Source organism: Phytophthora cinnamomi (assembly GCF_018691715.1).
Source record: "Phytophthora cinnamomi strain GKB4 chromosome Unknown Contig35, whole genome shotgun sequence".
Taxonomy (NCBI): Eukaryota; Oomycota; class Peronosporomycetes; order Peronosporales; family Peronosporaceae; genus Phytophthora; species Phytophthora cinnamomi.
The window spans coordinates 346,927-374,674 of NW_027150968.1; the positions used below are offsets into that span (position 1 = coordinate 346,927).

The 27,748-nt window shown below is 52.5% G+C and overlaps 2 protein-coding genes across 2 annotated transcripts; both read right to left on the reverse strand.

The window, feature by feature from the left end:
* Positions 1 to 24,532: 24,532 nt before the first annotated feature.
* On the reverse strand, positions 24,533 to 25,497 carry IUM83_16989 (RxLR-like protein; the record flags this gene model as incomplete). The annotated part of the gene is made up of 2 exons (XM_067941910.1): positions 24,533 to 24,817; positions 25,123 to 25,497. 2 exons carry the CDS (start codon positions 25,495 to 25,497, stop codon positions 24,533 to 24,535), a joined length of 660 nt encoding a protein of 219 aa, XP_067792347.1.
* Positions 25,498 to 26,741: 1,244 nt separating this feature from the next.
* IUM83_16990 (Expansin protein 5) lies at positions 26,742 to 27,416 on the reverse strand (the record flags this gene model as incomplete). Its single annotated transcript, XM_067941911.1, has 1 exon — positions 26,742 to 27,416. The coding sequence occupies one exon, from the start codon at positions 27,414 to 27,416 to the stop codon at positions 26,742 to 26,744; it is 675 nt and encodes a 224-aa protein (XP_067792438.1).
* Between the last annotated feature and the right edge of the window lie 332 nt (positions 27,417 to 27,748).

Consider the following 27,748-nt stretch of genomic DNA (forward strand, 5'->3'; position numbering starts at 1 on the left):
TAAGCTCCTAGTTGCTCTGTGTTGTGATGAACATCATCCTTCTTGAGCCATGGATCGATCTGCATCATTTTACTCCATTTTTCCCATTGAGACCATGCTCGGGAGTATTGCGGCCGCGTTGATTGTGCTAAAGCCCCTGCTCGCAGCAGCGCTCCCAGAGCTCTGAGAGATTTTGCCAATCTGGCGGGATCTGGACCTGTTGCCACGATGAGGACAAACGGGAGAATGTTAGTGCCAGTGTTGGAGATTGCCAAACCCTGCTGCCCGCGTCCGCCATTTCATTGTGAACTCCAGCTACATGTGAGGCTGCAGCAAAGAACCCGTGTTTCACTTCACAGAGACTTATGACCCGAAGTAACATTTGAGCAAAAGAGTTTCGGCTGAAGCGTTTACTGCTCCACGCAACTGCAGACATATTATCGATCCAAAATTTTACGTGCGTTGACACCAGATTCTGAAAGTCTCCAGCTTTGTCCCCAAACCAGTGAAGCGTAAACCACGCTCATCAACTCTCGTACATTGATGCCAAAATCGTTATTGCCACTGTGATTGAACTCCCGAATCATATCTTGCTGTTCAGCGGTAAACTCAAACTGAATAAATTGTTTGCGTTCTGGAAAAAGCACACATAGACCACGATCACTGGCATCCATTTGAAGGTGGTAATCTGGAGTCGAGCGATTAGTAAAACGAGCCATGGGTATTGAGTTGAGTTTAGCAACCTTTAGAACCAACTCAAACCATCGCAGATCTTCTTTCACTGGATCTGTAATTGAGGATGATCCAAGACGAGGTGATAATCGTGCCATTTCCGCCACTCGCTGGAAGAAAGATGCTGCAGGTCGTATGCAAGTTACTACATGTCGTAGGCTGCCCACCAATTTATTTAACTTTGTCCTCGTTGTCCTTTTTCGGCTGGACATCTCCATCACACGCTCCAGTGCCTTTAATATTTTATCAGGTGGTATTGAAATCGTCATGTCTTCGAGATTCCAGATGAATCCGAGCGCCTTTCCTTTCCGAAACCAAGCTGAAAACTTTTTCTCGTTGCACGCTGAGGCTCCTAGTACTGTTGTCATTGCTGTTCGAAGGGCTAAGTTGGCCTCTGGTAGACGGGAACCAATATCTGGTTCGATTGCCGTGTGGTCATCACACCAAGCTTTTGTATCGAACGTGGCTTTTCGTAGTCTTGGCTGTCCTGGCCAAACTAGAAACATGCTACCGTAAATATGGTTAATTGCCGCGCCTGCAACCCAGTACGAGGATGGGGAATTACACCAGCCGAACGGGCAGTACAAGTCAATCACCAGAATTCCCAATTCTGGAATGGTTCCAGCAAAACGTCCCACAGCCTCGGCCGCTATTGGTATGTGCCGGAATGCACCATGCACATCACCAGTCATCATGTATTGTTTTCCCGGGTGGGTTGAATCTACATCCAGAACTCGGTTGGCCAACGCTGCTGCACCGTCATAGGTTACTGGTATTTCCCCGTCTTCCATTGTGTTCTCGTTGACCGAATTGCCTTTCGGATGAGATAAGTCATGAATAATGCGGGCATCTTCGGACAAGTCGACGTCTCCCTTTGGCACGGCACCGAATGGGCTACACGTTATTCCATCGAGATATTCTAACAAGTTAATATCCAGGATAAGATACCGGTTTGCATCTTGCCCCGCTCGCAAATTTTTCACAATAATGTTAAGTGCTCGCCGCGCCGAACCATGATTTCTAGGCGGGCATGTTCGCTTGGGAAACGGAAATTTCCACTTTGGTTTAACACCGTGTTGAACGATTTCTTCCCAGCGAGCCTTGTGTTCATACGAATGCCCTGCTGGGTGGCGATGTGGCGGATCCAGCGATTTATTAGGACGGGGATCTTGCTCGGTTTCTCCTCGCAGCAGCCTAACAAACGCCGGAAGCTGGTAGCGAGACCGCCGGATAAATTCACTGTAAACGCGCACCTTTTCTCTGTCAATTAGATGTTTTACTTTCCCATTTGACAACATGAATGACGAGTTTGGTGTTGGTGGCGATAGACCGAAACTGCGAAGTGCTGAATTCAAATTTTCAGCGGCTGATGATGCCTCGCAAGCTTCCAAGTATCGTCGGGCTTGAAGTGTGCGTTTAAACGCATGATGGCGTTGCTCTAAAAACGGTTCTAACGGGGGATCGACATCGATGTGTACGCATCCGCTCCCGGGAATTGTTTTGTTTGGTAGGTGCCGCACGCAGCCTTTGACCAGAACATTTGGGGACTCGCTCATCTTGGATCCACAATTATCGCTAGAATGAGGAGTAGTGGACGAGCACAGTTCACGAGACGCTGTGTCGTGGTTTATCTGAGAATTTGGAGGAGTGTTGCCTGAATTTCTTGATAGGCTAACAACGGTTTTCTCATGGGTTGATACTTGGCACAAGTCCGGACGAGCGAAATCACTTGTCCGTGATCTGATTGCACCTTGGCTTAGGCACGCGGCGGTACATGCTGCATTAACGTCTTGCAAATGTGATTCATTTGGTATGTCTTTCGCACTGTCCATCCACCGTCATTGCATATCTGCTGCTAACCCGCCGTATGCTTTCTCAATGTGCTGCTTGACAACGTCAGCTAACGCCGCAGGTTTGAAGTGTACTCGCCCTTCCACCCGACATTGACCATTCCAGCCTCGGTAGCCTTCCTGGGAAAGGTATCGCAAGCACACCCCTTTCCCTCCTTGCCCCGGCAGCGCCTTACGGACTTCAGGTGGTATCGGCTTTCGCTGTGATTGCTTGGATGCCAACCCCGATCGCTTGGCGGGGAAGAATTTATCACTCTGGCTTGCCGAAACTCGTGCACTTACTTGATGAATTGCGGCTTCGACATCTTGACGAAGGATTAGTTGATTTGCTCGCACAAATGCCTCATGGGAAACACTAAAGTGAAGTTGGATGTCGTCAGCAAGTTGTATAGCGTTATCGGCTGTGTGAACTCGGGACAATTCGAGTCGATCATCAATCCAGGCAACAAGTTCAGACAGCGCACGCTCTGACGTAGGGAAATCCGAAACACGCAATTCTGTCAAGAATCTACAGGTCGCCGAAAACAGCCTTTGAACACGCTCCTGGTAAAGCTGATTGCCCACGTTTGCAAGTACCTCCATAGCACTTAGTACAGCAGTGAAATTTTTAGCAGGGTTTGGTGGCGGCAGTACGTTCTTGCGAGAAAAATTGCTCATGTCATGACGGCGAACCTCACTCCGCTTCTCGCTCTCTGTTATCCGCGTGAAATGCATAATCGAGAGACCACGAGTACCAAAATCCCAACTAAATATGGCGCGTGTTCTACAAATTGCTGTGGAGAAAAGAAATCAAACTTACCGTTCACAAGAGCCTGGTGGATACCGATCTGCGTCCGTGAAGGCTGAAAATCGCGTTTATCGTCCGTGGCCGCGCGTGGTAGCAGTGGCAACATAACATTCCTCTCTGCAGATGACTCAATACGACGAAGAGACATCAGTTGATCGATGTTGGCCAATAGTTCCCGGTCTCCTGCGCAATGCTGCTTAAGTTCTTGAAGGCGCGATAATGATCCAGGAGAATTTGTCGTGGTACATATTCGCCGGCGCTTTCGAGGCGGGTCCGCAATGGTAGCATCCACGGCTTGTGCCGCAGTAGACCTTGGTAGTTCGTCGTCGTCTTCAGAGTCACTCAGGCCATCGCTAAGTACCATTTCTGTGGTTGGTTCAGCCGATGAGGACTCGTTGGTGTTTGTGAAAATTGAGTCTCGGAGCGTTACTCCTGGCGGTGGATTACGACCGCCGTCCTTATAGAAGACCTCATCTAAGATGTGCTTGACGCTGACTTGGTATAACTCAGAGCTGGCTACGTCAAAAATCGGCACTACCACCGTCTCGTCCGCTACAGTTATGTGTGGACCGAGTACCAAATCACGCACTTCTCTCACTGGTGGTAGACCTATGCCGTTGAATTTGTCATAAATCTTCTGATGAATCTTTTTGACCTCTCCCGACATGAGTTCGCTGGTGCCACGCAGCGAACACGGACGGAGAGTGTATATTTCCACCGCTAGATCATGAAAAGCGCTAACACTGTAGGGAACAGTTTCTACAGAGTCACCAAAGTTGATACTGATAAAACCTGTTCCTGGCAATGTCTGCCAACTGTAGCCGACAACAAGACCATACGTCCAGACCCGAGCACTACCAGTAGGAATCCGAGTAGTACAAACCGCACTTCCGACATACGTCCCTGGGCCTTGCAACGCTTCAGCAATACCAATCGCGATACCAATAAGTTTGGGTAGATCGGTCAATGTAACTTGCGCAATAACAGCTCTTATTATCGAGCCCTCTGCAATCGATGCATATGTGGCTTTCTGAAGCAGCTCTTTTCCGTGTTGTATTTGCTTGCTGGCGACAATTAATATATTGTCGGTGTGCTTTCGTTTCCGTCAACGCTTGCCTGTCCACACCGGTGAACTCTCGACATCCATTTATTTGAAGTTGAGTAACTGGTTTGGACTGTGGTGCCCAGTGTAGCTGCTAGCAGTGCGTCAAAGTCAGAATCTTGGGGAATTGCAACAGTTTTAGCTGGGCCTGCGCCGGGTATGTAATACAATTTCATTGCTGGCATCCTTGCAAGCTCAAATTTATGGTGTGGCTCCGCAATGTGAGTCACATGCATTAAATTGCCAGGTGTTGGCTGTCGCAGCAGCCCCAGATAAGTAGCCAGGAGCAGCAGTGCCGACTGCTGAAATTGATGAGCCTGCTTTGAGGCCATAGGGTATCAATCGTTCGTGAGCCCCACCTCACAACACCTGATTTGATCCAGGGGTAACTTGTCACGTCTCCAATCTTCGTTTCTATCCCCGCTATCAAGTTGAAGGCCTGTCAGATTCTATATGGCTCATCAGGCCGCCTTATCCAAGGTAGATTGAAAACCTTCATGTCCATGACACCTTCTGCAATAAATTCTCCTTTTTCTTTCAGTACTCGTTCAAACTGTGTTACAGGGCCTGTTAAGATTGTGGTCAGACCACACTCGAGTTCTCCTCTTATCCAGCGTGTAATTACTCCGTTCGTGGTGGTACACGCCTGACGTACTTCTTCGCGCGCATAAGTACGGTTAGAGTGGTGGTATGCCACGCGTGATTATCAATAAACCGAAGTTTAGGCAGTATGATGTTTTTTCCAATTCGGGTCGTTGGGTTACCGAGTTGGTTTTTGCAACTGCAAGCGCTAGTCTGCTGGTCAGGGCTCCAAATGCTCCCTTCCAGACAGGTTTCACATCGTATACTGTTGCAGCCCAGTGGCCCAGGGAACGGCACTCGTTTTTTTTTTTTTGGGGGGAGGGGGGGATGGGAGAATCAGGCACCACCAACTCCTCAGCGTGAGTGGTTTGTCTTAGCGGGAAGGCGACTGTCTTCCCGAAGTTGACTCGTAGCCCCCATAATTGCGAGAATCTTTTGACTATCCCCAATTCTGCAGATTGTTTGTCCGCATCTTCCACGTAAATCGCCGTATCGTCTGCATAGCCAGCGACTTTGAGTTCTATGCTGTCATCGTCCCCGAGAGTCGTATCCCAGTGAACTCCTGGTTCGCCTCCACCATGTCATAGAGCACATCGACCGCAATAATAAAAAGCAGTGGCGCCAAAGGGCAGTCTTGGAGGATCCCGCTTGTGATTCGATGGGTCGAGATGCAAGGCCGTTAGCCTGGAACATCGCTGTTGTTACTGTGTGCAAGCAGCGTATCATCTAGAGCATTTGGGGGTGATATGCCTTTTTTTAAGCACTTCAAGCAGAAGCCTCCTGGCAAGGGAATTGTATGCTTTCTCGAAATCTAGGAGTAGCACTTGAGCCCTTCCTGGAAGCTTGGTCGCCTCCAGTTTCGCCGTCTCAAATAAATTAATTGCAGTATGAATAGATCGCCCAGGTGCGAAGCCGAACTGAGTTGGATGTACCAAACCAGTAATGCAACAACGCATCCTGTGCGAAAACATTTTCATGAAGACTTTATAGTCTGTGTTGAGAAACGCAATGGGCCTGAAGGGTGTCGGATTTGTCGCCCCGTTCTTCTTCACTATACAAAATATATACGCTTCTTCGAATGAGTCGGGATACTGACCATTTTGAAACCAGGATTGAAAAAGGTTAGTGAGGATCGGGGTAAATTCATCGGCGAAGTCACGATAGAATGCGTTCCCCAGGCGATCCGGACCAGCGGATTTACCTCTTTTGCATCTTGCCAACGCCCCATGAGTTTCGAGCTCAGTCATATCTTCATCTAACCATTCAATACGAGTTGTTCGCCAGATGTTGCTGATTTCAGAAATGTTAACTTCAAGTTGGTTAGGGCACTCGCTCCGTCGATTTAGGATATGATGCGAATTTGCTGCCAGGATCTCTGCCTGGTCCTCTGGTCCTAATGCCGTGTTAGCAGTATGTGTTGTTGTAGAACACACAAATACCGTCAGATGTGGATTCCTTAGCGCAAACCACAACAATTGCCGAGTTAGGTCGGCGTTTGTTGGCCTGCGCAGGGGTGATCCCCTCGCGGTTCGGCCAACCGGGACAGCGAGTGTCTCGCCTCTCGCCGACACCTGCCAACCAAGGTCTACTCTTCCGGAGATCTACCGAGCTAGCGGACTCCGTTCACAAACTCCTGTGCCCTCCACCAAAGGATGGACGGCGGCGCGCGAGCGCTTGTTCAGGCCGCCCGGGCAGAAGTAACCCGACTTGAAGAGTAACGGCACCCAGGCGGTCTGGCGTACCGGCTCGCTGAGTTAGCGAGACTTTTCCTTCGTGCTTGGGGAGACTCACACCCACCTGGGCCGACCTAATCTCTTGGCGCTGCCAGCCGAGTACTCTATAAGCTATTCCTGTCGGGTACCCACGGCAGGCATTAAAATTTGAAAATCACAAATTGCAATTATTGCTACATAAAATCCGACCCCGTGCACGGACTTACCGGAAAGTGTGCACGTGTTATGGCCCTAGAAAGTTCTGCTCTATGTGTTCTTAAGTATTCCGGGGCCCCTTCAGGACGCCAACACTATTCCTAAGGTCCTATACAAATATCAAGTGAAATGGAGTGGTTTCGGATCTCGACCGACCCCTCACCCTCTCAGCGACGCTTCGATCTCGGCTGAGCCGGATGAGCCGCCCGGATAAGTCGACAGACTCGGCGAAGCTAGTATCCGGACGGCACATAGTACCCCTTGGCTACCCTGTATTATCCGGACGGTATTGTGCCTTTCTGACGTTTTACCGATGCTTTGCAAGGGTTAGATCGGTACTTGCGCTGTAAATTGGACTTTGTAAAATGGGGGTGGAGCATTGTAAAACGTACCCAGCTCCTTGCGATTTCATCCAATCAAGATGTGACACTTCATTTTGTGGTCACCGGCTGGCCGGCTGGCCAGAAGCCCTCATTCAGAAACAAGCTGGCCTGGGAGGACGACGCTGAGGACGCCCCAAGGACGGCGACCACGGCGACTACCACTGCCGCTACTGGCCTCTGCATCTTCGAGCTACTTGCCCCCGCTGCTCTTGCCAATAAGCGCCCTCGTGGCTTTACGGAAAAGCCCCGTTTGCGGTGACAGAGGTTCTATTCCTCTCGAGGGCAAAACTATTGAGAGCAGATGGCGATGGTGCTAGACAAGAGAGCGAGGCCGGGAGCGTCAGCAGATGCGAGGCAACTGTACGTGAGCAGATGCGGTGCGGGAGATACCAGCGTGGGTGGATGCAAGGCTGAGCCTGCAAGGATATGGCTTGGTGTGTGTAAGCTAATGGCTTCGGGTTCGTACCTCTGGTTTAACACTGTGAACAGCACCTTAGCAGAAACTTCGGAACTGGGAGAGGCCAGCGCCAATGAATCCCGTGCGCTTTATCAGATTAGAATTGCTGCCATGCATCAGTCACTACCGCTTTTGCTATGCATGAATCAATTCCGCTTCCTGACAGTTAATGTGCCGCTTGCTCATTAAGAATGGGCATGCTCACGGCTCCGGTTGTAACAAGGTGCCTCCTACACCTGCGATTGTGTTCAGTGTAGCAGAAGGTTATCCAGCGCTACGCGCCAAGTTACAGGAGCATTTTGAGAGCAAGATACCCTTTCAATGGAACTCCGAGTTTGTCGTCTACTACAAGCCTACAAAATAACGCCTATCAGAAGGATTTTCAGGTGTTGTCCAGCGATAGCAGTGTGATGCAAGTTCAACTCAAAACAGCATGGCACAAGGCAAGGCTTCGAAGCGGAGGGCAAGCGGGTTTCGTACTAGAGCTTTTCATCTACGTACCGAGGCCAGCTGAACAAACTGCGTCGCTTCGACGGGCGACTGCCGCGCGCATACAGGAGCAAATGCCAGGAGTATCCGAGGTGCTACGCGAGCAAGGAATATCAGCAGGCCCTGCTACACAGACCTTCGTGGCTATCACGCAAGCAAGGCTTCCCGAGGGCGCTCCAGTTGTAGTACCGAATAACACGACCTTCCGCCAGCTGCAGCATGTCGATATGCAGCAGGCCGCAATAGAAGAAGCTCGACAAGAGGCACAACGATTAGATAGTGGAGAGTATCAGTTCATTCGTGAGAAGATTCAAGGTGTACCCGTCGCGATGCAGGTGAACGTCAGCGACCTACGCGGAGCGCTTGGTCTTCCGAACAACAGCTGGCGCTCTCCTTTTCGTGCACCAGTGAACGTTGAGACACCAGCTCCTGTTGTCAACATGGAGGACACAGATCATCAAGACGGCCAAAGCACCGAATGAAACACAGGCATACATTACAGCTAGCTATTCTCAATAGATAAAGCATTTGGCTTGTAACAGCAGTGACTGTACAAGTTTTCTCCAACCTCTTCCTTTTGTCGAGTGCATGCATACATGGCAACGGGTAGCACCGCAAGGGGATCTTCACGGAACGCCATGTTTGCGTGGCGCTGAATCCAGCGCTTAAGTAGCGAGAAACCAACCTCAATAGGATTGAGGTCGGGAGAGTATGGTGGTAAAAAACAGCAATGCGACAGTTTCATGAATCATATCCTGGAGCTCCTTGTACATATGTATCTTGGCATTATCCATCACTACGATGGACCTCGGCAGCGGCCACGGATTGAGGAAAGGTAGGATTTTCGTCTTGAAGACGTCATGAAAGCTTGTACGGGGGAAGGTCCCCTCCACGTCACCCCAAGAAAAAAATCCCTGTACATCCATCGCAGCAAGCACTGAGACCCGTTTACCTCGGCTAAATGGAATCGTCACGTGGGTAGGCGTGTTTCTGGCAGACCACCCATAACGGCGGAGTACAGACCTGTAAATAAGCATTTCGGTTTAACTTAGTTCACCATTGACATTACTTGGAGCAATGATATCAATCTTACCTTCCATCTTTTGAAGTCTCGTCGACGAAAACGAGCTGATCAAGTCCACTGGAAAAAGGAGCAAGACGTTGAATGTACCCTCGTCGCTCGCGCGGGAGGCTTTCCTTGCGCGTTTGCTTAGTACTTTTCGAGTTAGTTTGAGGTCGAACCCCAACGCACGGCATATTGTAGAGTCGGAAACGCATATAGAGTCCTTGAACCGCGACCGTAACTCGTAGCGCAGCTCCTCGAAGTAGAAGCATGGATGTTCCTTTACATATTGCTCCACAAACGCACATACGTCGCGAGGCCATCGCGAAGTTTTCACACGCTGTTCAGCTTTGAGAACATTACCAGTCATGCGAAATAGTTTGTACCACCGATTGAGACTTCGCTCAGAGAAACCCAGCACAATAGCTACTGTAGCAGTATCAACTGAGTATACGTACATAAGCACAATGCCTCTCCATCGCATATCTGTAGAGTAGGTCATCTTAAGCCCTCGCTTTCGAGGAAATCTCCTAATGCCGAGCAAACTCCAGCCATTCGGACATTGCGTTGCTGAAAGCCAGTTTCTCAGTCCGACGAAAGTCCGATGTCTCCGTTTAAGCCCAGGGATATTATCGTCTTATTCTAAGCTTAACTCGTAGGTCTTGCTTGTCAAATCTTTAGGCTACCCCTAGCCCAGTGTCGAAAAAGGTAGTTTTTCAAGTCCGATTCGCCAAAACTCCTGAAAGTCACAATACATGGTACCGTTAGCCGAGTTCGGCGACTGAAACCCGTCTTGGTCTCGGCTGAGCTCCCTCCTGGACTCGGCTGTGAGCTCTGTGCGCGTCTTCTGACCGCCGCTAGTTAGCACTTATTTCTTGGTGCTCTCTCGGCCTCGTAGCTGAGTTGGCGGGCCCCTGGTTCATTTTGGTCCCATGAACTCGGCTGAGTGGTACCGTGTACCATCCAGCCGAGTCGTACCGTCAATTCCGCATTTTAGGCGACGCTGGTACGCTGTACCACTTCAGTCTTGGGTGCTCCCACGAAATTTGGCGTTTCCTACATCACAAATCACGTGCGCCAGTATCGGGACCGTAATATCACCAGATTTAGTTGATACCGTGGCAAAAAAATGATTTTACGTCTCTGGTAGACCGTTGAACGTGCTTCGTCGTCAACTGGAAGCGTCGAAGTGCTCTCGTCGGGTAGAAATGTCATCTGGCCGCTCCAAGATAGTATTTTTCGCCTCGTTGTCCCCACCCCCACGGTCTTGTGCAATCATATTCAATTGAGCTGTCAGTCGCTTGATCTATTGTCTAAACCCTCGATTTGTTCGCTTCCTACTGTCTTTTTTCAGCTTCTTCAGTTCCGTTGCAAGACTGAATTTGAAATGGTCCCACATTCTTGCGGTTTGCCCCGGCGGTTTATCTGTCGTAAACTTATCCTCGAATTCTTTCAGCCTTGTTCGTATGAGACTTTTGCTCGCGGCAGCGGCGAATTGCGGTACTGGATACACTGTGGCTTGTTTGCACATTCGCTTTGTAGAAGTTGGGTCCTGGAGATGTATGCGCACCCCCTTACGGTCCGTTTTAAGCGGCGCTGTGATGGGCACTGGTTCTGCATGGCAGCCTAGGTCTGCCAGGGATGTGGAGAGGTACCAGCGATCTATTCTACTGGAGGCAGTACCATTCTTGTATGGGTAGCGATATGTATGATAATCGACAGCGAAGTGCCGAATTGCCTTAGCCTTAACTGTTCTTGGTTTCCTTCACTCCACTGGATCCACTAGTCCGTTAGATGATATCCAGTTAGTAGTAGTTTAGCACCCCCTTCAGCGGAGTTTCCACTTCCTGCACGGTCCAGCTCGGGATCCGTGACACAGTAGAAATCTCCCCCCACGATGATAGGTACGCCATCAGGTAATTTTAACTTCGGAAACGCTTGAAAGAGTTCTCGCCTTGGTTTACTCGCACTTGGCGCGTACACATTGACTAACAGCACTTTTGTACTTCGTATCTTGCACGTGACCATCAGTTGATGTTGCGATCAGTGTTCCTATCCCCATGGTTTCAACTCTCGTACACACCCATACGGGTTAATTAGTTGGCAACCCCTCCACGCCGTTCGTCTGCTGCTGCCCATAGCGAGCTGGTTGTTCCGCCTCGTTTTTCAAGCCCCATGCCATTTTGTATAGTTTCCCAGCCCTATCACTTTCTGTTACAGTCAAATGTATCTTGTACTAGCACTACGTCATTGAGTCCGTGATTATGTCGCTCGCGGAGGGCTTTCAACCACTTCAATATCCTTAAAATCTCCCCGGCCCGCCATTCATGTTAAGTGTCAGTAGACCATGCGTGACTGCATCGCGGGGTAACGGCGTGTTCTTCAACTTATTACATATTCGCACGTCGGGTAGAATTGTCATGTTGCACTCGGTGAAGTCGCTCTTTGTGCTTATGACATTGTTTTTCCGTTGAGACTGTTCGTTCTTGCTTGTTCAGAACATTTTAAAAGTTATGCAGGGTGCGGCCGCATTTGCCACTTGTGGCCGGTGAAATTTGTTGCAAGCAATCGCGTTGGAGCCCAATCGAGACCTTAGCGCATCGCGAGCATGGCTTGATCTCCGGCTCGACACAAGCACTTGTCTAACGGATATCCTCAGGCCCGTTGGGCCTCTAGTACCGATGGCGGCTGGGATGGCATTTGGGCAACTTCTCCTTCTAAGCCATCTTCACCATTGCTTTCACCCCCATATTGCAGCATCTGCGGTGGGATCTGCCTCAGTGCTTTCAGTCCAACCCATTCGCCAATCGTTAGCACACTCTGACGTAAGTCTCTTACTCGGGCATCTTCTGACTACAGGCGTCCCCGGCAAGTTTCCTGGGAAGATCCTCCATCCGTTATGTTCCACGACGTTACACTTAGTCGTACGAGATGGAGAATGTACCATTCATCACTTCCGACATTTGCCGGCTTGGACCGGTTCAGGCATCGAAGTTTGCGTCTGCATAGTCGTTCCCATTTGGCTACATCGCCGGCGACACGGATATTGACCTCTGGGAGCGCTGTTGCTGCGGCATTAAACCATTCCATGCAAAAACGCATACAGAGCTGAAGAATGGGGCATGATTTCACTGATTCTCATCACCTCAAGGCGTTGAAACTCACATGTCTCATGTCTTCCCCACTGGATTGCCATCTCGCGTGGACACTGGGATAGCAGCACTTCTGGGATTGTTAATGCTTGCATGAGAGATCTTCCTGTGTGTGTATGAGTGCTACAGTAGTTTACAAGTTGCAATAATTAGTTGGCCGTTCGAATCTGCGGGGGGAGAGCCCAACGAACGAGATCCTTGTTTATCCACCGCTGGTAATCCTCGCAAGTTACCTCGTATCCCTTGGTAGTGGGTCCCCAGCCAAGGTCCGTCGCCGGCGTCCCCCCACCAGTGGTGTGGCTATCACCAACTTGTCCAGCACTTTTCTGAAGCATATCAATGCATGCTACAGTCCGCCTAGCTAAGTCGGTCTCGTCAACAGCGTGTGCGTCGAGTGAGCGGTGCCCTTGTTCTATCAGCACTCGATTCCGTCCCTCCGCCATTGCGTCCAAGTCAGGCGTTTCGTGGTCGTAACACTCGGGAGGGGAGGGGGGGGGGGGTACGTCACCGCACTGAAATGGTTCCCGGTTGGGTGATGTTGCAGGACTAGTACTGTAGGCGACACACTTGCTTCCCTCATTTTGCTGAAAAGCGTTTTTGCTGCATCCCTGTCGAGGAGACTAATTGTGGCTTGTTCATGGTCTCCCTCTTCTGTCCACAAAACCTTGGAGTACGCGTGGTATTGTACAAATGTTTTCACCGTTTCAAGCTCATCGATGACGAAGCGAGGCTCTCTGAGGTACATGACTATCGCTTGGAGGTGGGTCGTGCCAACCCAGTCCGTTAACGGTGCCTCACAATTAACCGGGTAGTCACGCGTGTGTGAAAGCGCATTCGCTATGTCAAGGAGCTTATGTTCTGGAGAGCTCGATTCAGCCAGTCCATTAGTCAGTATGTTGTACAGTGCATCGACATCAAATTCGCGTAACTCCGCTGCTAGCTGCAGACGGGTTAACATGAAGGTAATTGTTCGCGTCTTGTACGCCGATGAGAGTAGCCTTTTGTTCTTCACCAAATACCACAGGGGCCGGTAATTGCTGCATACCACGTGTTCCAGCCGCAGTGACCATTAGGTAGGACGTCTGTAATTTTGTCACCTAGCAGTTCCAGTCAGTCAGCCACACGCAACTCGACCCTTCTGCTATCCTGTACTGAGTCTGTCCCTGTTACCTCTGTTGTTTCTTTCATGTCAGTATCCCCAGCTCGGTTGTCTGAGTTGCCGCCATAACAGTCAAAGATCGAAGTTTGTACAAGCGAGTGCTTGTGATAGTCGTCAGGAGCTGGGTCCTTTATGTCGACGCATGTGTCTCCTGTGGATCTTGTGTACGCTGAAGCTTTTCTGCGAGTTGACAGATGACATGATAATGGCCGTCTTGCCCTGAGGCTGAGCCGTCTGCCTTGTTGGTGGATACAACTTGACCATCCACATTAGGTTTTTTCCCCTCCGAATGCGGATGGCCCCCTCCATCAATGGCCCCGCCGGGGATGGGCGGATCGTGGTTGCGCTTTCCTTTCGTCGGAGAAGGGGATGCGTCGTTCACAGAGTTCGTGCCTTGCATAGCCTCATCACTGTGTATTTCGGGGTTCTCGACTCGATCCTGGTGCGCGCCTGAGATTTCAATCTGGTCGTCTGCGGTGCCGTCAGTCGAATAAGTTGTTGACTCCGCTTCTACCTCCACGTAGGTAGCCTCTTCGCTATTCTGCGATTCTCTGTCCCCATGATATGGCTTCTCTTTGGTCTCTGCCTCTGCTTCAGTATATACTGGACCTGTCGTCAATTACTTCTTGCTTTGAAGAAGTTTGCCATATTCCGTAGCGGCACCACCGGTTTAAACAGATGTAGCTTTGTGGTCGGGCCGATGCTCGCCTCAGCGACATCTAATGTCAGTCGGTAACGACAGTCAGCAACCTCAGCTGCGGATTTAGTACATGTAGAGTGTCCACGTCTAAAATGTCTACAGGTCGTACAAGGAGGTGCTATGAATACAGTGTGACCAGTTCGACATCAAGCCATTTCCAGTGCGTGTAATTAATTCTTAAGCGCCACAGGCCACATTGGGACAGTCAGCTGCACCTTCCAGGCACGGCTGTCAATTTCACCTCGGGGACTACCGATTTGCTGGAGGTTAAGGATCGGGACCTTCATGACGTTGTCGAGGAGATGAAGCAGCTCTTCCGCTGACACGTCTCGATGTAGTACCAGCACCGCAAGCTCGTAGCTATCCAGACGGACAACGGGATGAAGTCCTTGCTTGTCTGTCTGCTTTCTCATCCCCTTGTAATTAAATAGTTCAATTCGTCCATTTCCCAGAGGTACACGCCAGCCAACCCATCGCTGAGCTGCTGTCTTGCTGGAGAAGGAGAACGTGACGAGACGTTGGGGTTCAATGTATACGACTGTGTTTAGAGCTTAGATGAACGCTGCCGCTTCCGTTTGCAATTCTACGGCGGCCGTTTTTGGCGGTGTCATTAGCTCGACCAGGCGTTTATGGGAGCAGTCCCGGGGAGGAAGTACCCTGGCTGGATGTGTGCGTATATCTGATACACGGGCTGGTGTTCAAATACGCTTTCGAACGCCGCAAGGTCGGCCTTGTTCGTCGCGTTGAAAGCAAGGGCGGGACGGCAGGGACTTCCAGCTCACCGCCAATGATGAGATGCATTGCATGGAGCTCCTTCTGTGTGAACGCTCGCAGTGATGTTGGTGGTTAAGCGGGGGTCGTGCAGATGTTGTAGAGCTTTTGCATCTCCGTATCCGAATAGACATTAACTGGGAATTTTCGTTCAGCGGGGTTAACGCCATTCACTACACCTTTGTAAGAGACACCGTTGGTGACATAATTTGAGGTGCTCTCGGCTGCATCGTACTTGTGGCGCTGATATAATTCGATACTGGTTACGAAATCAATTGCCATGAGCGGCTGCTCAATCTCACGTTGACCAAGCTGCTTAGCAATAATCCAGTCCTTTACCTCAATCAACAGGTTAGTCACATCTTCATTGCTGGAGAGGTTCCACTGGCTGTGGTATCCGCCATAGTGAGTACGGATACGGACTAATCTGTCCCATTCATTTCGCATCGCGAGTCGTTCTGCCTCAGTCGCTGTAAGTTTCTTCAGTCTTGTCAAGAATGAGGCGAATCGTCGATCGCACGCTTTCTTTCTCAATGTCATTACAAGGCGGACGACCTGCGAGGCCGAAGCTTGGCCACTCAGGAACTTTTGAGGAGTCAGAAGTCGTTTTCTCCAGTTGGCATTGTAGCCTTCTTCCCTTCCTCGCGATGCGCCGAATGGAGGGATGTTGCTGATGCACTGGCAGTCACCGCATTGGGCGGGGCCCACTGGTTCTTGCTAGCCATATTCTTCCTGCCCCGTGCTGTTGCAGGCGGGGAGCGATGGCGGCCCATCGGTTTAGAGTGACGGTTCGGGAAACTGATCACGGCGCTCCAACCGTATCCAGGTTATGGGAGAGCATGCTCCGCTGGAACTCGCTGGCTAACCTACGAAGTCGACGGTGGTAGATTTGTGCCGCCGCTCCCAGGCGTGGTGCCGCCCATGGCCGAAGCCTCTGCTCCTTGATCGCGTTGGTGGGTAAGCGAGACGTCCGCTGCAGCACACTTTCCGGGCAATGCGTTCTCACTTGTTTCTTGGAGGGTCGCTGTGGGGAGTCGGCGCCACAAGGCGTTTTGGAAAGTGTTGAAAATAAAACCAGTTGCGCTCGACGCCTCAGCGTCTTGGCCGAGGGCTGTAACGGGGTTACACGCACAAGTGGCTACAAGCCACTTGATTTTAACAGATAGGATATCTGTTAAAAGTTTTAGATACTTCTTTACCTTGGTGTAAGTCACACCAATGGATACCTTGAAGTGGGTCACCACAATGAGTGGTTCACACCTACCCAAAGATCCTATTGGTAGAAAGCGGCTTCTTTCTACCAATTAGAGACGTGCATATTGGCGGGGCTCTGACAGTCAGCCGCTGTCAGTCCCTTTCATAGATGATAATCAGTTTTAGCAGATTTAGTAGGAAGATCAATTTACAAACAATACAGTTCTCATTTTACCTAATCTAAGTCACTTGGAGTCTTTATTTGATTTATATTATACTTGTGTACTCAAGTATAATTAACTCAGGTTATTACTAATTACTTACGCTTCCTCATACACGTAGCGCGACGTGTAAGCAAAAGTAGTGAGTCAAGTTAGACCCACTACACCTGGTAGCACTTTGCAGTCCGTCCAACGACCGACTGCTTGACGTTCGTACGAGGTGTACGAACGCGAAGCCGAGAACCCCATGAGCACGGAGGTGCCCATGGAGAACTCCAATATGCCTGCAACGCATGTTGCACGCGCCGACTGCCCTTACCTGTCAGACCCGGAGTGAGAAGCCCTCCAACGACTGTCAACAGTCATTGGTGATAGCTACGATGCTGCGTACGCTATCGCCGACGGAGCAACATGGTGTTGCTCTGGGGTTCATCATGAAGGAGCAACGTGGTGCTGCTTCCTCAGTGACGGCGTCGTCAGGGACGACACCGCGTGCTCAACCATTGAAATTGAGCGTAAGCAATTACGGGGGAAGAGAGGGCGAGCCTCTCCTCCGGTGGCTCGACCCGCTGTCGAAGGTCGCGTTCGCCATGTCCTGCCTTGGCGGACGCGCAAGGAGTTGGGCGTATGGACGCCGACTCTCCGATCCTACGTGCTTCAGCACGCACGAAATATTCAAAGAGGAGCTCAAACAAGCGTTTGAGCCCCCGCAAAACGAGTTCCGGTCGAGGGCGGAGTTCCTCGACCTTCAGTAGGGTAAGCATGACGTTCATGCTTACGCGTAGCGCGCACGATACTTGGTTTCAAATATCGTGACCAATACAATTGACGAGGCGGCTAAGGTCGTCACGTTCATGAAGGGACTTAGAGATGGGCCTGTGAAGACCTATATCTTCCGAGAGTACCCGAGTACTCTCGAAGCTGCAATCGCCCTTGCCATGCAAGAAGAGTTTAGCCTGCGGCAGGCTAAACTCCATGCAAACGAGCCAAGACCGCAACCGCGCCCTGTATCGAAGACGGGAGGTCCAGAACCAATGGACCTCTCGAACGCAACAACTGCTGGTTACCAGCAGCAGGGAGGTAACGTGCGATGCTTCCGTTGCGGAAGGATCGGTCACTTTGCACGGGAATGCGCAGCTCCCATGCCCCCTGGAGGTGGCTGTCGTGGCGATGTTAGGCATCGCCGCGGACCATAAAAAACGCGAACATCCGGTAGGCGCGGGGCGTCCTACTGGTAATGCAGTCACGCATGCCGACATCGGGCACGCGACACTGAGGACTGCAGCCCCCAGTGAGACCAGCTCTCGCAGCAAGAAACAAGATGACAGGCCGAACCTAGTCATCTTGAAGGTTTACTCGAAGAGAGCGAGTGACTCTCTTCGAGCTTTGGTAGATTCAGGCGCGTCGAACAACTTTGTTCGACTACGAAGCCTGCCGAGTCTTGACTTCGAGGAGGTAAATGTACCTCGAAGTCTTCTGGAGGTGCGACTGGCAACAGGTGCCATCGTGAAGACCGAGAAGCGCGCCGTGAACGTGCGCTTCTCGTACAAACAACAAGTGTTTGTCGAACACTTTATCGTCCTGGACCTGGACGATAAGTTCGACGTGGTAATGGGCATGCCGTGGCTTGCACGGCATGACCCGGTAATTGACTGGAAGAAGCGCACGCTCGTGCGCTTCGGTCGCGACTGCGGAACAGAGAGCGATGGCCCTGTTACCGCAGCGCACGCACCAGCAGATACGCGCGGCTTAGCAGTCGAGACAGCGCTTTATGCTGCTGTCCCGGAGTGCCCAAGAAGTGCGCGAGGGCGCGCACAAGTGAGACCCACGTCGGCAATGCTGCCGACGTCGGAAGAAAAAGATGTGTTGGTTCCGGGAACCAACACCCACGTTCAAGCGTGTAAGGGACAGTCCCTGACCCGAAGCGGTCAGGTCGACAACGACGCGTCGGCTCCGGGAGCCGACGCACCCTCGGTCATGAGGGGCTCCGCCAATGAATGGCGTCGAGGTGACGAACGCGTGTCAACTCCGGGAGTTGACGCTGCAAACAGTGCGGACGGTTACAAACGTACCGCACTGACGCAATTTGCATGCTGTCGTGCAGCCCGGCTGCACGATGAAGCGCCATGCGATCAAGCCGGGTTTGATATCGCGCACCCGCGGACAGAGTCCGCCGGCGAACAACTGTCCACGGCCGGGCCTGGACCAGAAAAACAACTGTGCGGAGCCGGGCTCCACACAACAAGAAGATGGCGCATGCGAAGAACGCTGCGCAAGTCTCGGTCCGGGACCGGGACGCCACAAGAACCGTCTGCTGGGCAGACTGAGGCGGTGACGCCGAATGTCAAGACGCTAAGCGTCTTGGCGCGCACCGATACTAGATTCCAGTATCGTGAAATGGAACTCGCTAATCCTCCGACGACGGCGTCGGAGTTGACTTCGCTTCCAGTCATGAGCTGGAAGCGCTTCACGCGCGACTTGCACGATGGACGCACCGAGCAGGTCTGCGTTCTTTCGGACAGCGAAAGAACGGAGCACGAGAGCGAAGAGTTGAGACAGCTCTTCATGGGAAGTAACAATGAGAGTGAAGACACTCTCCGTGCGAAGACGAAGCGAGAGCGCTTCGAGGAACAAGGCTGGGACTCGCTGAAGTCGTGTCCCTATTACGAATTGTTGAGGGAGTACAAAGATGTACTCCCGGAAGAGATTCCTGCGGAGCTTCCGCAGGATAAGGGCATTCAGCACGAGATTGATCTCGTGCCGGGCACGAAGTACTGTGTCACGCGGCAGTGGCCACCGCCGCGAGGGCAAGTAAAAGCAATCGACGACTTCTTTGAAAGTCGTCGCAAAGCGGGACAAGTGCAGGTGTCAAAGTCCCCGCACAGTGCTCCGACGTTCTGCGTCAAAAAGCCACAGGGCGGATGGCGCATCGTTCATGCCTACAACAAGCTGAACGATGCGACAGTACCGGCGCAGACGCCGATACCGCGAAAAGATGTTATCATCGATTCGATGGCCGGGAGCACCGTTTACAGTGCTCTCGACTTGCGAGATGGATTCTATCAGGTCCTAATGCATGAGAGCGATATCCCTCTCACGGCAGCGAGCACGCCAAGCGGCATGCTCTGGGACTGGCTAGTGATGCCGCAGGGACTCAAGAACGCCCCTGCGACCTTCAACAGGTTCGTGAAGCACTTGTTGAGCTCGGTGCGCGACTTCGCACCGAGCTACGCCGATGTTGTGTTCATCCACAGCCGAGCCGTGGACGGGAAGACCGACGTAGAGATGCACAGTGTGCATCTCCGGAAGCTACTTGAGCTTATGCGACAACATAAGCTCTACGCGAACCTGAAGAAGTGTATCTTCGGGGCGAGCGAGATACCCGTCCTCGGGTGTCTCGTAGGGAAAGATGATGTTCACTCTGACCCGGAAAAGGTCAGAGTGATCAATGAGTGGCCAACGCCTTCAAGTGTCAAGGAACTGAGGCAGTTCCTTGGCTTGGCCACGTACTTGTGCAAGTACGGGGAGGATTGCGCGGGCAAGATCTGCCCGCTGTCACAGCTTCTTAAGAAAGAAGCTGTGTGGAAGTGGACAACCGATTGCCGAAAGGTATTCGATGCAGTCAAGCGGGGCTTGACTGAGGCGCCGATCTTGGCAGTGGCGGACCAAGATCGCCCATTTCACCTAGTGTGTGACGCATCCGACTTCGCGATCGGATGCGCGTTGATGCAGCACGATTACGAGGGCCGTGATCGTGTCGTCTACTACCAATCGCGTCAGCTGAAGCCAGCTGAGCGCAACTATCCAGTACATGACAAGGAACTCCTTGCCATGAAATACGCACTCGCAAAGTTCCGAGTGTATTTGCTTGGAAGTAGACCGTTTGTGGTCTACACCGACCATTCATCACTGCACACTGCAGTAAAGTCACCACACATTTCACAGAGAATGGCGAGATGGCTCTCATTCTTTGCGGAGTACAACTTCCGGGTCGAATACAAACCCGGAAGATTGAACGTGGTGGCCGACGCGTTATCACTTCGGCCGGACTACGCAGAAACTGCTGACGTCAATGCCATTTACGCCATGTGATCGAGCACACCCACATCGTCTCTGTTGGACGACGTGAAGGCCGCGTACGCGCACGACGCGGACACGAAGCTCTTGCTGGCCTATGGCACAACACCTTCTGACAAGGCTCGTCAGAAGTTGCCCAAACACCCTCGTGCGCGTGCACACCGCTTTCGAGTGCACGACGGATTACTGCTTTATAATGCCGTCGACGACAACGCGGATCGCGTTGTCGTGCCGAATGACCATGACCTGCGACTCAGGATCATGTACGAATATCATGATGCCCCGACTGCGGGACATCTCGGACGTAAGAAGACATACGTCCTTCTCACGCGTGACTTCTACTGGCACCACCAGTATACGTGGGTGCGCAAGTACATCCGTGCTTGCGAGGTATGCCAACGCGTAAAGCCTGCGCCATTCGCGCAGGCTCCTTTGCAATCACTACCGACTCCGTCGGAGTGTTGGAAGTCCATGTCATTGGACTTCATCTTTGGTCCTTCCCCGGACAGCGGAGGGAATACCGGTGTTGTGGTCTTCGTCGACCGCTTCAGCAAGATGGTACATCTTGCTGCGGTGCCAGCAGAAGTGACTGCGAAACAGACGGCCCGTCTGTTCGTCGACATGGTGTTCAAACACCATGGCATGCCATCCGACATCGTGTCGGACAGAGACCCGCGCTTCACAGCACACCTGTGGCAAGAAGTGTTTACACTTCTTGGGAGCCATCTTTCAATGTCGACTGCGGATCATCCGCAGCCGGACGGCCAAACCGAGCGCATGAATCGCGTGCTCGTCGACAGTTTGAAGAGCTACGCTCACTCGTTCCAATACTGGAGCGAGTGCTTATCGATGACAGAGTTTGCCATCAACAACTCAGTGCATGCCTCGACCGGGAATACACCGTTCTACGTGAATGCCATGCGGCATCCACATCTACCGAGTTTACTCGGAGCGATGGCTCCCACCTTAAGTGGGGGAGGATCTACGACTGCAATACAGCAGCCGCAGAAAACCGCTGACACTTGCACAGTGTCAGCTGCAACAACGAACAAAACGCATGAGTCTGCGCCCTGAGCAGACTCCTCCACCAACAAGGACAAAGACCACGGGTCTGCGCAGGGCGCAGACACCGCAAAGAACCACGCAGAGGCCGGACCTCTAGCGGAGAGCGAGCTGAATGACTCCAGCTCGGATGCAATCAATTTCATCACAAAAAGACAAGCCGTAATTCGGTTTGTCCAAGACGCAATAGCAGCTTCTGTTGACCAACAGAAACTGAACGCAGACAATGTGGGCAGAGGCAACACAAATGAATTCAAGGTTAGTTCGTTGGTTTTGTTAGCTACTCAAAACCTGCCTAAACATGCCGTTTCGGATTTCGGAGCAAGCAAGCTTGCTCCACGCTTCATCGGGCCGTTCACTGTGTTGGCACGGCACGGCAACCCTTACACGCTAGACATACCGTCTAGCATGCGCCTCCATCCGACCTTTTACGTCGGACGTGAAGCCATACCTGCAGCACGAGCCATCTAGCTCGGCTGACCCGAAGCCTCGGCAGGAGCCGAGGCAGAAGCGGAAGCCTTGGCCTCGGCGACGAGCAGCCTCTCCTCCAGCGCGCGGACGCGCTGGAGCAACCCCTTCTTCTGGGTCCCCAGCTCGACCTGGATATTCGAGGCGGTCTGCGAGACCGCCGCGACTTGGGCCTTCTGGTTCGCCAGCTCCTGCTTCAGGGCGGCGAACCCAGCGCCATGGAGACGCCCCACGGCGGTCACAAAGGTCATGGAGAGGCGCAAGTTGATCAGCTCGGGGCTGATCGTACCCGGGGCGTGTTGCCACCCCCACCACCGCCGATTCGTGACGCCCGCGGCTCAACCCGCTGGATTGTTGAGCGGATTGTTGACCATAGTATCCCGAAAACGAACCCTCAAGGGGCTCGTTTTCGTATTCGTTGGAGAGGATTTCCTCCCCATCGAGATACATGGGAGCCGCGGGACGTCTTGCTGGAGGACGTTCCGGAAATGGTGAGGGCGTACGAAGAGCAGTACGCGCTGGCGCAGCGGAAGTAACACGAGCGCTGCGATCATCGCTAGCGCCCGAACCCTCACGTGCTAAGAACTTAGCACGGAGCTCTTTGAGACTCTCGGGCACACGGAACGACGTGTACCCGTTCAGGTCGCGGTCGCTCAAGCGGACCGCGCCTGGAAAGCACCTCGTGCACTGAAAGCCCTCGGGCACAGCGCACGGCACGTTAGCCTCCTCCGCAGCAACGTGGAGTTGCTCCAACTTTCCACGCTTCGAGTACGTCTCGAAGCGATCACGCGCGTGCTTAATCCGATCACGGTAAGCACTCGGCTTCTTGTTGAAGGTCTCAACAAAAGCAGTCCAACTTTGACAAAGTGCCTGCCACTCGGGCACTTTGCTGCGAGAAGATGTCTTCTTGCGTTGAACCCATCGGAGCTCATGGAAGAGTCCGATGTAATAATCGCGCCTTTGATGCGATTCCGCATCAAAGTGCAGCTCGGCAGCCACGGCGGCATCTTTGATGGCGCTGCATACGTACAGCGGCACCTCATCCGGAGGTACCGAGTTCCCATACTGGTCCGTGATCTCGGACGCGGACGGCATCCACGGATCGCGCGCCGCAGGCGCAGCGCGCGGAGAGCCTTGAGCTTTGGAATCACGCGCTGCAGTTGCAGCGCGCGGAGAACTGAGAGCTCCAGCGGAAGCGAGTGGGGTATCACTCTCACTTCGCGAACGCTTCGAACTCGAAGCATCCGATTCGTCCCCTTCACGCGGGCGAATGATCTTAGCGTGGGGGTCGAGCGATTCGCTCGACACTGAGTCTCTGGGCCTTGAGGACGAGTCCTTCTCGTCCTCCATGCCTTCATCATCGTCGTCGTCGAGGTCGACGACGTCGCCATACTTCGCCATCTGGCGCTCGAAGTAGTCATCGATGGAGAGATGACTCCACACCGCCTTTGAGTTCTTCTTCTCTTCGGGCGTGCTCATCGTTGAATGAGGGCGGGTTTCTTCTCCAAACACGGAGAATTGACGAATGGTCAATTCAGAAGATTGACGTGCGGAGACCCCGCGCGTCTAACCTTAAGGGGGAGATGGTGTAACGAGGTTACACGTACAAGTGGCTACAAGCCACTTGTGATTTTAACAGACAAGATATCTGTTAAAGGTTTTAGATACGTCCTCACCTTGGTGTATGCCACACCAATGAATACATTGAAGTGGGCCACCACAATGAGTGGTCCACACCTACCCAAAAGATCCTATTGGTAGAAAGATGCTGCTTCTACCAATTAGAGACGTGCATATTGGCGGGGCTCTGACAGTCAGCCGCTGTCAACCCCTTTCATAGATGATAAACAGTTTTAGCAGATTTAGGAGGAAGATCAATTTACGAACAATACAGTTCTCATTTTACCTAATCTAAGTCACTTGGAGTCTTGTCTAAGTTAACTTATATTTGTGCATTCACATATAATTAACCTAAGTAATTACTAATTACTTACGCTTCCTAGCGCGACGTGTAAACAAAAGTAGTGAGTCAAGTTAGACCCACTACAAGGGTCATGACGCTAGTGTATCGCTATAGAATTCCAGTTGATATTGTATCCGACAGGGACTCAACATACTTCGAAGTTCTGGGGTGCTTGCGCAGAGACCCTGGGAACGAAGCTGAAAACAGCGTCAGCGCATCATCAGAGGATCGACGGACAAGTTGCCCATACGAGGTCATTGAAGTAAACGTGACGAAAACACCACTAACAATTAAGACAAACAAATTTTACCTTTGCTTCAATCTACCTGGCTTGTCGCATATCGATTTCTTTCATGCCGTCCAACCATCGCTTCCTCCTGCCACATTGTGCCACAGCACATCTGGGTTTTATTCTACAAGGTCGCTTGTTCTGCAGAAGAGGCCACCATATCAGCAGCTGATGTGTCGTCGCCGCTGCCGCTAACGAACTGCTTCTTGGTGTCGGTGCAATTGCCGGCCGAGAGCGAGTACAAGCCGGAGATCGAGATCACTTCGCCGTTGCTCGACGTGACCGCCACCTTCACGGCCGACAGATAGGTATTCGACGTGGTCGAGACGTAGTAGTAGGCACCGTCCAGCATTGTCGTGGCCCCGCCGTTCACCGTGACGCTCTTGACGCCCACCACGCTGTTGGTCGGCTGCACGGCGACCCAGTTGGGTCCTTCAGACCGACCTAATTACATTAAGCTACTTCCCAGGGAACACAGTACGGCAACAACTTGTCTGCACGGGCAAAGAGGCTGGCTTTATTAGAGGCACTAAGCACTGCAGTCTGCTCGGGATAAGGCGGAATGAACTATTTGGATGCTAGGCGGAACTCGTACTTCACCTGTCTCTGCTATTGCCAAACGCCGACGGCTAGAGGAGAAGTCGTCGTTGTGAATCTCGTTTCTCACACCCGCAGCCCGCCCGGGCCGAAACAGTCCACGAAGCGCCACCGCACCGTGACGAGGTAAGGACCCAGGCCCGTGATCTCCTTGAACACGGTCGATGACAGGTCCAGCGCGCCGTGCGGGCACTTGGCACAGCTGTCGAGCACCTGCACCACGGCCTTCTTGTTCTTGACAGTGCACATCTCATCGATGCAGGACACTTCGATGCAACGTCCGCAGGTGCCGCCCCTATCCCATTGTGCATCGTTGAGTGCGACGTAGTTGTTGGGGGCCCACGGGATGGCCGACACAAAGTTGCAATCGCCGCTGCTAACCTGTTCGAGTATGTAGCTCGTGCCGTTGCCCTCGAAATACTCGTCCGCGGCGGCGGCGAACGCTGCAACGGCGCCGAACAGACCTGCTGTAAATCGGAGAGCTGCGACCATGGTTGAACTGATCTTTAGCTGAATGGTCTCAGTTGGCGGAGTACTTGCTCGGCAGAATGGAAAGTGAGCAGCCCAACTCGGAACTCGGTGGACCAGACGCGAGCAGGACACACCTGACAGCAGGCTCGAACTGCCGGAGGGAGCTTGCGGGACAAGATCTGCGTGATGTGCGCCAGACGGACAGCGAGCTCCTGGTTCACGAGCAGTACAATCAGCCGATGCGTCATCTCGTTTTTGGGCTTAGCGGTGGCTTCAACGTTGTTGGCCATGCGTTGGGTCGCACGACCTAGCCAGCGCCACCGAGCATGTGTATGGATGCATGCATGGTTATCGACGCCGACTCGCCACGGCCAACACCATTGCCGTGGTAAGCGGACGCAGCGGAGCTTGTGTCGAGCCTCCAGCGTCTGCTGGGGTCGATCAGCTCGTTTGGAGCCACCTGGACGGACACAAGCTGCGGGAACCCCAGTTGACGCTTGATTCAAGCTGGAAGGGGGCGGACCAAGCTGTACATGTACATGTACACAGTTTTACTGAGACCAGGGCCTTAGTCACACCGGTAGCACGTGAAGGGTGTCATAATATGCCGTAAACGGTTTACGGTACATGTAGTCTGTTTCCGTATGGTAAACGGAAACATATTACTGTACTGTCGCCAGATGGCAACAATGTTGTTGTTTACAAGATCTCAAGATTAGAAGAGTATAAAGCTACAGCTAGATACGGCAGGTGTTGTTTGGTCTCGCCACCAAGCTGTGTCCACGCAGGAGTCGGTTCCTCGCTCGAGTGACCTCCTCGAGACGGCGTCGACAACTTGTCCGGCTCGCAGCTAAACGACATACACTGCGCGGGCCATCGCACACGGCCAACGCTGGAGAATTCTTGAGATTGCCGACGAATGAGCATTTGGCTATTATGGTGATGATGTCGTCAACATGGTGGCCATCCCCATACCGTAGCAAAATCCACCTTCAGTTGTCGGAATGAAAGACCGCAGATGCGCGTCGAGAACGTCAGGACAGCAACTAGCAGCTTGAATCAAGCGTTTGGCACAGTATCAAGCATTGATACTGTGCCAAACACTGCGTGGATTCTACAGTTGCATACGAATGCAAAATTGTTTGAAGCGTAGTACGGTAGTCATCGGACAGTAAAACTGAAACGGCTCATATTCACGTCATTGGTTCTTGGCGAGGCCGTGCTCGTCTACAAGTAACTGCACTTCAAGCTCAATAATGTGTTCTTTAGAACTGCTGCTTCGTGTCGACGCACTGGCCGATGGACATGGAGTAGGTGCCCGAGACCATGTCGCCCTCCACGGAGGAGATGGTCACCTTGAGCTTGTTGAACGGCACCTCGTCGCGGCTCTGGATGTAGTAGAAGTAGGCGCCATCCAACAGCGTTGCCTTCTTGCCGTTGATCGCCACACTGCTGACGGCGATGCGCGCGTTCGTGGGCTGCACGGCGACCCACCACGGGTTGCTGCCCTGCTTGAGGCACACCTTGATGGAGCCCGGATTGGGGCAGTCCACGTACTTCCAGCCGATTTTGATGCGGCCCGGGTTGTAGCCCACGATCTTGGTGAGGGCGCTCGGGGACATGTCCAGGTCGCCGTACTTGCACTTGGGACAGCGGTCCACGACTTGCAGGACGACCGAGTCCTTGTTCTTGCACTTGCTGTCGATGCAGTGGGCCTCGATACACTGGCCACAGTGCTTCAGGCCGTCCCATTGGGCCTGGTTCACGGCCACGTAGTTGGTGGCCGCTTTGCTCCACGACGACATGAAGGCGCAGTTGCCCATGTTCACGCCATTGAGGTTGTACGGGGTGCCATCTCCCTGGAAGTAGGTCTGCTGGCCGGCGGAAGCGGCGGTGATGCCCAAGGCCAGAAGCGCGGAGTATTGCAGGACGCCTACCATCTTGTTGTTTTGAAGTCGAATTGGAAAGTGAGAGTTCTCGAGCGGCGAGGCTTTCCGACCGAGGGCGACAAGATGGTCGGGTGGAAAGGAGGGCAGCCCTTCCCTGCCAGCCCAGCTTAGGAACGACCAGGGATGTGCCCCCGCGATGTTGCGCTGCGCGGACGCAGAGTGCACAAGGTGAACAGCACCCGTCGCCTTCGAACAGCCATTCCCCAGGATGGTGAGTCAACCGGCGGTCCTTGGCAGCATACACACGTACCAAGGACCATTTGTTCGCAAATTTTAGTTTTGGGGTTGGACTTATCAATGATCGAACAGGGAGCAGAACGAAT